Below are 10,410 nucleotides of genomic sequence, written 5' to 3' on the forward strand. Positions count from 1 at the left end.
ACATGACACCGGAGTTCCTGTTCTGCAACAAGTGAAACAGTCCGACCAAATTCGTGAATCCGTGGGAATTGAGCCGCCTACAGTTCCATATCCCGAAATGTCCACCCAACCTGTAGATGAATTTACTACAGCAGGTTATATTGCTTGCGCATTTCCGTCCCTTTTTCCGTCGGGCAAAGCTGATCTTCGCGATTTACGAGAACGAAACCAGAAAGTTACGGAATCTGAATATTTCAGACACTTGATGAGGTATAAGGACAAGAGGTTTGCATCACATCCTACTTTTCGTTTCTTTGCGCTCAACAGTCTAATGCGATGGCAAGCTATGAGTATTGGCCAGTTATTTGTAAGGAAGAACATCTTTGGATCAGTTACTGTAGCTGAATTGCGGCATAGACTGGAAGCATCGCCGGGCCTGATTAAACAGATAACCAGCTTTGGGTCAAACCTCCGCGGTACACGCTCTTATTGGATGAAAAGAAGTGGCGAATTAGTGGACATGGTTCATGACATCGGTATGCCTACACTATTTTTCACATTATCAGCTGCAGATTTATACTGGCCAGAATTGCTGGAAATTATGGCACCGAATAAAGATCTCTTAAACGACAACTCTCCTCAGTCATACACGGAAAGGAACAAACTGCTGCAAAACAACCCGGCTTTAGCAGACTGGTTCTTTGTTGAACGGGCTAAAATCTTTATTCACGATGTCCTCAAACCGCATTTACACATCGTGGACTACTGGTATCGGTTTGAGTTTCAGCATCGAGGGAGCGTCCATCTACATGGATTACTGTGGTTGGAGAATGCACCGGATACGGCACGGCTAAGCGAGATGGCTCCAGAAGAAAGACAGGTTGTTGTTGACTACTTCGACAAATTGGTTAGCTCAATGAATCCAGGAATTAATAGTCCTCCTTCAAATATTCACCCATCATCCCAGAAGTTGTCTAAAGTAACTGACAGTAAAGCAGACTACATTAAGCTCGTCAACCGGTTAGAGCGACACACGATTTGTAAACTGGGCGCCTGTCTTCGAATGAAAAATGGGCAGCTGCTTTGCCGCTATGAGTTTCCGAAAGATATTAAGGAGATTTCCGAATTGCTAGAGGTCGCCAGCAAATGGAAACTGGAGCAAAAGCGTAACGATCCCAGAGTTAACCGGCACAACGAATTCAGTTTACGTATCTGGCGGGCAAACATTGATTTTTCACCGATTGTTGACCGATATGCTGTTTTGAACTATGTTTCAAAATATGCGTCAAAATCTGAGCCCCGATCAGCGACATATGCCGAAATTTTGCAAAATATTCTTCGCACGGACGTGACCGATGCGGATCCTGGAAGGAAAGCCGTACAGAAACTTCTTATAAAATCTATTTCCGAACGAGACTACTCAGCGCAGGAATGCTGTCATTTATTACTTGGACATGACCTTTACAGCAGTTCTCGTTCGTTTGTTACAATCGTTTTGAAGTCTGACGAATGGATACCAGTAGCAGACTTGGCAAGTGATGAGGGCGAAGCTGGTAAGGAGAGTAAAACGATTCTTCAGAAGTATGCTGCCCGTCATCCTGCTCTCGAAAATGTTTCTCTCTTGGAAATTGCACAGCAATACCGGTGGATAAAAAATGAATGGAAAAAACGAGTCCGAGGAAAAGAAGCAGTCGTCCGGTTATTTCCAAAATTACAGTTAACCGAAGAATCGTCCATCAGGGAAGAATATTACCGCCAGCAGGTACTGCTTTAAATTCCGTGGCGGGATGTTTCCAGTGTTGCAAATGGGCAAATGTGGGAAGAAATATACGAAGACCACCAATTAATTTCTGAAATTAACACTCCCGAAGCCACGAACGACCACAATACCGACAGCAGTGAAGACGAAGCCGCTACACAAGAACAGGACTTCGAGCAGGACGAGTATATGGTTGTACAAGGACTAGGTCCGAGATCTACTGTACCAACTATTGAACTGGGCTTGCGACAAATCGACCGTGAAACAGACTGGTCAGCGGCCGCGAATCAGTATGAAAATATTGGTGAAATTTGCTCTTTCCTTGAAACGGCTAGACAGAACTCCGACACTGTAGAAGATGCACCGGCAATGCCAAATTTCCAATTGTCCGACGAGCAAAAAAATGCACTCACATTTTTCGAACGACAAGTAACTGAAAAAGTCATCGATAAATGCTGTATCGTGCAAGGAAAGGCAGGAAGCGGAAAGTCCGTTCTCCTATCAGCTATGCAAAGCCTTTTGAGTATAACACCAGAATACGGAAGTACTTCTTATCTTCTACTTGGACCACCTGGCGTTGCCGCTGATAATATCAACGGCACAACAATCCACTCTAAACTTCGAGTTCCCGTTAATCGCGCTTTTCGAGAACTCGAAGGCGAAGAACTCCACCGGTTTCAAGAAGAGATGCTCAGCGTCAGAGTAATCATGATCGATGAGTTCAGTTTGATCGGGTGCAGTTTACTGGGAAAAATCGATAAACGACTGCGGCAAGCCAAACCCAATCAAGGTGATCAGCCGTTTGGAGGCTTGATAGTTTACCTTTTTGGTGACATCAAACAGTTGCCGCCAGTGTTGGATCGGCCGCTTTATGGCGATGGATACAAAAACGACTCGCTAACCACGGGCAACTGATCTACCGAATAGCATTCACCAAGGCCTTTATATTCACCACGTCCCAGCGGCAGAGCGGAGCAGAACCGGAACAACAACATTTTCGCGATGCATTAGACCGACTGAGCGTTGGGCAGTCCACAATGCTGGATTACGACAAAATGATGTCCCGCAATTATGGCCTGCTACCCGAAGAAGAGCGCGAATCTTTTAAAAGTGCCATCCGCCTGTTTACTGAGCGTGAGCCAGCGCGCCAGTATAACATTAAAGCCCTCACTGACCTTCGAATGCCGGTGGCGAAAATAAAAGCAAAGCACAACAACAAGGCGGCCGGCAGAGGTTAGTAATCACTGCAAGGCCAGTATCACATTGTTCTATTATTTTTAACGTTTACTATTGTATAGGGAATGACCAGCAAGCTATGGGGCTGGATTCGGTTCTTTATTTGTCAAGGGGATCTCGTGTGATGCTCAAGCGCAACCTGTGGACGCATAAAGGACTTGTGAATGGCGCTTTGGGCTTCGTTCGGGACATTATATATGCGCCGGGCACGTCTCCAGAAAATGCAATGCCGCTTGCTGTTCTTGTGGAGTTTGACAAATATAAAGGCCCAACATTTGCCAACAACTGTGTGCCGATATGCCCTATTACATCCGAATGGATTGACGGTGGCCAGAAGTGCGTCCGTACTCAGTTTCCCCTAGCGCTGTCGTGGGCAATTACTGTCCACAAGGCCCAAGGTATTACATGCGATCGGGCCGTTGTTCACCTAGGTCTGAAGGAATTTGCGTCGGGTTTAATTTATGTGGCTGTATCACGTGTTAAATCCTGGAAGGGGCTAGCTTTGGAACCGACATTTCCGTTTTTCCTCCTCTCCAGTATAAAGACGAAGAAGACCACCATTCAAAGAATCAAAGAAGAAGACCGTTTAAACCGCTTAAAATAAATTTCTATGTGTCTAAATTTAAAGCACACCAAAACACAAAGAAGTTGATCCTCTTATAGAATTGCAAAGCAAATTCTTTTTTGGGTCAACGAGTTAAAAAATCAGTAAAAAATTATCTCATACATTATAAGCTGCGCTCCGGTCTGCCAATGCAAACAAAAGTGCATTTTCCTGGTAGTAAATCCGTCAGTAGTTTCCTTTCTGATATTTCAAAAAAAAAACCGAATGGTAACTGCAATATCTTCGAAACATCCGGTTGTTTACAGACAGATTTCAAAATCCTCTTCTGCTTGAAAGATCAAACCGATTTTCGTTTCTAAACAAGAAATGCGTCAAGCGAATCTGGTGACGTACTCTTTGAAGAAAGCTGAGCGAAGTTTATAGGTTACTTGCCAATTTGAAAAGAGTTTGACAAATTGACAGACGGGTGACAAATTGACAAGGTGAACAAGTAAATTCGTTTTTTGTTGCAAATAACTAGCTCGTCATTGCCAGGAAGTTTTTAGTAAATCCGTCAGTAGTTTCCTTTCTGATATTTCAAAAAAAACCGAATGGTAACTGCAATATCTTCGAAACATCCAGATGTTTACAGACAGATTACAAAGCCATCTTTTGCTAAAAAGAGCAGGCTGGTTTTCACTTCAAAACAGGAAATACGTCAAACGAATCTCTAGACGTACTCTTTGAAGAAAGGTGAGCGAAGTTTATAGGTTGAATGCCAATTTGAAAAGAGTTTGACAAATTGACAGACGGGTGACAAACTGACAAGGTGAACAAATAAAATGTTTTTTGTTGCAAATAACTAGCTCGTCATTGCCAGGAAGTTTTTAGTTAATCCGTCAGTGGTTTCCTCCCTGATATTCCAAAAAAACCGAATGGCAACAGCAATATTTTCGAAACATCCGGATGTTTACAGACAGACTTCAAAATCATCTTCTGCTTGAAAGATCAAACCGATTTTCGTTTCTAAACAAGAAATACGTCAAACGAATCTGGTGACGTACTCTTTGAAACAAGCTGAGCGAAGTTTATAGGTTACTTGCCAATTTAAAAAGAGTTTGACAAATTGACAGACGGGTGACAAATTGACAAGGTGAACAAGTAAATTCGTTTTTTGTTGCAAATAACTAGCTCGTCATTGCCAGGAAGTTTTTAGTAAATCCGTCAGTAGTTTCCTTTCTGATATTTCAAAAAAAACCGAATGGTAACTGCAATATCTTCGAAACATCCGGTTGTTTACAGACAGATTTCAAAATCCTCATCTGCTTGAAAGATCAAACCGATTTTCGTTTCTAAACAAGAAATGCGTCAAGCGAATCTGGTGACGTACTCTCTGAAGAAAGCTGAGCGAAGTTTATAGGTTAAATGCCAACTTGAAATCGTTTGACAAATTGACAGACAAATTGACAAGGTGAACAACTAAATTTGTTTTTTGTTGCAAATAACCAGCTCGTCATTTTCATGAAGTTTTCAGTTAATCCGTCAGTAGTTTCCTCCCTGATATTCCAAAAAAACCGAATGGCAACAGCAATATTTTCGAAACATCCGGATGTTTACAGACAGATTTCAAAATCATCTTTTGCTAAAAAGAGCAGGCTTGTTTTCACTTCAAAACAGGAAATACGTCAAACGAATCTGGTGACGTACTCTTTGAAGAAAGCTGAGCGAAGTTTATAGGTTGGATGCCAATTTGAAAAGAGTTTTATACGGATGTTTCAAAGATATTGCTGTTACCATTCGGGTTTTTTGGAATATCAGGGAGGAAACTACTGACGGATTGACTAAAAACTTCCTAACAATGACGAACTAGTCATATGCAAATAGTCATATACAAATAACAAATTTATTTGTTCACCTTGTCGATTTTTCACCCGTCAGTCAAATTGTCAAACTCTTTTCAAATTGGCATCCAACCTAGAAACTTCGCTCAGCTTTCTTCAAAAATCACTTCTCTAGATTCCTTTGACGTGTTTCCTGTTTTGAAGCGAAAATCAGTTTGTTCTTTTTAGCAAAAGATGATTTTGAAATCTCTCCATAAACATCCGGATGTTTCGAAAATATTGCTGTTGCCATTCGGTTTTTTTGGAATATCAGGGAGGAAACCACTGACGGATTGACTAAAAACTTCTTAACAATGACGAGCTAGTCATCTGCAACAAAAAACAAATTTATTTGTTCACCTGGTCAATTTGTCACCCGTCTGTCAATTTGTGAAACTGTTTTCAAATCTTCTGTCAACCTATAAACTTCGCTCAGCTTTCTTCAAAAATTCCGTCTCTAGATTCGTTTGACGTGTTTCTTATTTTGAAGCGAAAATCAGCTTATTCTTTTTAGCAAAAGAGAGTTTTGAAATCTGCTTGTAAAAACTGGATGTTTCAAAGATATTGCTGTTACCATTCCGCCTTTTTTGGAATATCAAGGAGGAAACTACTGACGGATTAACTAAAAACTTCCTGGCAATGACGAGCTAGTTATTTGCAACAAAAAACGAATTTACTTGTTCACCTTGTCAATTTGTCACCCGTCTGTCAATTTGTCAAACTCTTTTCAAATTGGCAAGTAACCTATAAACTTCGCTCAGCTTTCTTCAAAGAGTACGTCCCCAGATTCGTTTGACGTATTTCTTGTTTTGAAACGAAAATCGGTTTGATGTTTCAAGCAGAAGAGGATTTTGAAATCTGTCTGTAAACATCTGGATGTTTCGAAGATATTGCTGTTGCCATTCGGTTTTTTTTGAATATCAGAGAGGAAACTACTGACGGATTAACTAAAAATTTCCTGACAATGACAAGCTAGTTATTTGGAACAAAAAACAAATTTATTTGTTCACCTGGTCAATTTGTCACCCGTCTGTCAATTTGTCAAACTGTTTTCAAATCTTCAGTCAACCTATTAACTTCGCTCAGCTTTCTTCAAAAATTCCGTCTCTAGATTCGTTTGACGTGTTTCTTATTTTGAAGCGAAAATCAGCTTATTCTTTTTAGCAAAAGAGAGTTTTGAAATCTGCTTGTAAAAACTGGATGTTTCAAAGATATTGCTGTTACCATTCCGCCTTTTTTGGAATATCAGGGAGGAAACCACTGACGGATTAACTAAAAATTTCCTGACAATGACAAGCTAGTTATTTGGAACAAAAAACAAATTTATTTGTTCACCTGGTCAATTTGTCACCCGTCTGTCAATTTGTCAAACTGTTTTCAAATGTTCATTCAGCCTATAAACTTCGCTCAGCTTTCTTCAAAAATTACGTCTCCAGATTCGTTTGACGTGTTTCTTGTTTTGAAGCGAAAATCAGCTTGTTCCTTTTAGCAAAAGATGATTTTGAAATCTGTCTGTAAACATCCGGATGTTTCAAAAATATTGCTGTTGCCATTCGGTTTTTTTGGAATAGCAGGGAGGAAACTACTGACGGATTGACTAAAAACTTCCTAACAATGACGAGCTAGTCATCTGCAACAAAAAACAAATTTATTTGTTCACCTGGTCAATTTGTCACCCGTCAGTCAGTTTGTCAAACTCTTTTAAAAATTGGCATCCAACCTATAAACTTCGCTCAGCTTTCTTCAAAAATTACGTCTAGAGATTCGTTTGACGTGTTTCTTGTTTTGAAGCGAAAATCAGCCTTTGTTCCTTTTAGCAAAAGATGATTTTGAGATCTGTCTGTAAACATCCGGATGTTTCGAAAATATTGCTGTTGCCATTCGGTTTTTTTGGAATATCAGGGAGGAAACCACTGACGGATTAACTAAAAACTTCCTGACAATGACAAGCTAGTTATTTGCAACAAAAAACAAATTTATTTGTTCACCTGGTCAATTTGTCACCCGTCTGTCAATTTGTCAAACTGTTTTCAAATTTTCATTCAGCCTATAAACTTCGCTCAGCTTTCTTCAAAAATTACGTCTAGAGATTCGTTTGACGTGTTTCTTGTTTTGAAGCGAAAATCAGTTTGTTCCTTTTAGCAAAAGGGGATTTTGAAATCTGTCTGTAAACATCCGGATGTTTCGAAAATATTGCTGTTGCCATTCGGTTTTTTTGGAATATCAGGGAGGAAACCACTGACGGATTAACTAAAAACTTCCTGACAATGACAAGCTAGTTATTTGCAACAAAAAACAAATTTATTTGTTCACCTGGTCAATTTGTCACCCGTCTGTCAATTTGTCAAACTGTTTTCAAATTTTCATTCAGCCTATAAACTTCGCTCAGCTTTCTTCAAAAATTACGTCTCCAGATTCGTTTGACGTGTTTCTTGTTTTGAAGCGTAAATCAGCTTGTTCTTTTTAGCAAAAGAGAATTTTGAAATCTGCTTGTAAACACTGGATGTTTCAAAGATATTGCTGTTACCATTCCGCTTTTTTGGAATATCAGGGTGGAAACTTTTGACGGATTAACTAAAAACTTCCTGACAATGACAAGCTAGTTATTTGCAACAAAAAACAAATTTATTTGTTCACCTGGTCAATTTGTCACCCGTCTGTCAATTTGTCAAACTGTTTTCAAATTTTCATTCAGCCTATAAACTTCGCTCAGCTTTCTTCAGAAATTCCGTCTCTAGATTCGTTTGACGTGTTTCTTATTTTGAAGCGAAAATCAGCTTATTCTTTTTAGCAAAAGAGAGTTTTGAAATCTGCTTGTAAACACTGGATGTTTCCAAAGATATTGCTGTTACCATTCGGTTTTTTTGGAATATCAAGGAGGAAACTACTGACGGATTAACTTAAAACTTCCTGGCAATGACGAGCTAGTTATTTGCAACAAAAAACGAATTTACTTGTTCACCTTGTCAATTTGTCACCCGTCTGTCAATTTGTCAAACTCTTTTCAAATTGGCAAGTAACCTATAAACTTCGCTCAGCTTTTTTCAAAGAGTACGTCAAGAGATTCGTTTGACGTATTTCTTGTTTTGAAACGAAAATCGGTTTGATGTTTCAAGCAGAAGAGATTTTGAAATCTGTCTGTAAACATCCGGATGTTTCAAAAATATTGCTGTTGCCATTCGGTTTTTTTGGAATAGCAGGGAGGAAACTACTAACGGATTAACTAAAAACTTCCTGACAATGACAAGCTAGTTATTTGCAACAAAAAACAAATTTATTTGTTCACCTTGTCGATTTGTCACCCGTCAGTCAAATTGTCAAACTCTTTTTAAATTGGCATCCAACCTAGAAACTTCGCTCAGCTTTCTTCAAAAATTACTTCTCTAGATTCGTTTGACGTGTTTCCTGTTTTGAAGCAAAAATCAGTTTGTTCTTTTTAGCAAAAGATGATTTTGAAATCTCTCCGTGAACATCCGGATGTTTCGAAGATATTACTGTTACCATTCAGTTTTTTTTGGAATATCAGGGAGGAAACTACTGACGGATTGACTAAAAACTTCCTAACAATGACGAGCTAGTCATCTGCAACAAAAAACAAACTTATTTGTTCACTTGGTCAATTTGTCACCCGTCAGTCAGTTTGTCAAACTCTTTTCAAAAATTGGCATCCAACCTATAAACTTCGCTCAGCTTTCTTCAAAAATTACGTCTAGAGATTCGTTTGACGTGTTTCTTGTTTCGAAGCGAAAATCAGCCTTTGTTCCTTTTAGCAAAAGATGATTTTGAGATCTGTCTGTAAACATCCAGATGTTTCGAAAATATTGCTGTTGCCATTCGGTTTTTTTGGAATATCAGGGAGGAAACCACTGACGGATTAACTAAAAACTTCCTGACAATGACGAGCTAGTTATTTGCAACAAAAAACAAATTTATTTGTTCACCTGGTCAATTTGTCACCCGTCTGTCAATTTGTCAAACTGTTTTCAAATTTTCATTCAGCCTATAAACTTCGCTCAGCTTTCTTCAAAAATTACGTCTAGAGATTCGTTTGACGTGTTTCTTGTTTTGAAGCGAAAATCAGTTTGTTCCTTTTTAGCAAAAGGGGATTTTGAAATCTGTCTGTAAACATCCGGATGTTTCGAAAATATTGCTGTTGCCATTCGGTTTTTTGGAATATCAGGGAGGAAACCACTGACGGATTGACTAAAAACTTCCTGACAATGACAAGCTAGTTATTTGCAACAAAAAACAAATTTATTTGTTCACCTGGTCAATTTGTCACCCGTCTGTCAATTTGTCAAACTGTTTTCAAATTTTCATTCAGCCTATAAACTTCGCTCAGCTTTCTTCAAAAATTACGTCTCCAGATTCGTTTGACGTGTTTCTTGTTTTGAAGCGAAAATCAGCTTGTTCTTTTTAGCAAAAGAGAATTTTGAAATCTGCTTGTAAACACTGGATGTTTCAAAGATATTGCTGTTACCATTCCGCTTTTTTTTTGGAATATCAGGGTGGAAACTTTGACGGATTAACTAAAACTTCCTGACAATGACGAGCTAGTCATTTGCAACGAAAAACGAATTTATTTGTTCACCCTGTCAATTTGTCACCCGTCTGTCAATTTGTCAAACTCTTTTCAAATTGGCATCCAACCTATAAACTTCGCTCAGCTTTCTTCAAAAATTACGTCTAGAGATTCGTTTGACGTATTTCCTGTTTTGAAGTGACAACCAGCCTGTTTTTTTAGCAAAAGATGATTTTGTAATCTGTCTGTAAACATCTGATGTTTCAAAGATTTTAATGTTGTTACTATTCGGTTTTTTTGGAATATCCGGGAGGAAACCACTGACGGATTGACTAAAAACTTCCTAACAATGACGAGCTAGTCATTTGCAACAAAAAACAAATTTATTAGTTCAATTTGTCAATTTGTGTCTGTCAATTTGTCAAACTGTTTTCAAATTGGCATCCAACCTTTAAACTTCGCTCAGCCTTCTTCAAAAATTGCGCCTAGA

The 10,410-nt window shown here is 39.0% G+C and overlaps 1 protein-coding gene across 1 annotated transcript; it reads left to right on the forward strand.

Annotated features, from left to right (window-relative positions):
• Positions 1–499: 499 nt before the first annotated feature.
• LOC129595467 (uncharacterized) lies at positions 500–3,578 on the forward strand. The gene is made up of 3 exons (XM_055492490.1): positions 500–1,145; positions 2,582–2,971; positions 3,037–3,578. The coding sequence occupies exons 1-3, from the start codon at positions 500–502 to the stop codon at positions 3,576–3,578; spliced, it is 1,578 nt and encodes a 525-aa protein (XP_055348465.1).
• The last annotated feature ends 6,832 nt before the right edge of the window (positions 3,579–10,410 follow it).

This window comes from Paramacrobiotus metropolitanus, unplaced genomic scaffold (genome assembly GCF_019649055.1).
Source record: "Paramacrobiotus metropolitanus isolate TYO unplaced genomic scaffold, Prichtersi_v1.0 Parri_scaffold0000078, whole genome shotgun sequence".
Classification (NCBI taxonomy): Eukaryota; Metazoa; Tardigrada; class Eutardigrada; order Parachela; family Macrobiotidae; genus Paramacrobiotus; species Paramacrobiotus metropolitanus.

What these genes read in the sequence shown, in the direction of transcription:
- LOC129595467 (XM_055492490.1), top strand. Translation starts at nt 500, where the DNA reads ATGGTTCATGACATCGGTATGCCTACACTATTTTTCACATTATCAGCT. An exon ending in ATGGAAACTGGAGCAAAAGC is followed by an intron (nt 1,146 to 2,581) that starts GTAACGATCCCA and finishes GACATCAAACAG; the next exon opens with TTGCCGCCAGTGTTGGATCG. An exon ending in CAACAAGGCGGCCGGCAGAG is followed by an intron (nt 2,972 to 3,036) that starts GTTAGTAATCAC and finishes ACTATTGTATAG; the next exon opens with GGAATGACCAGCAAGCTATG.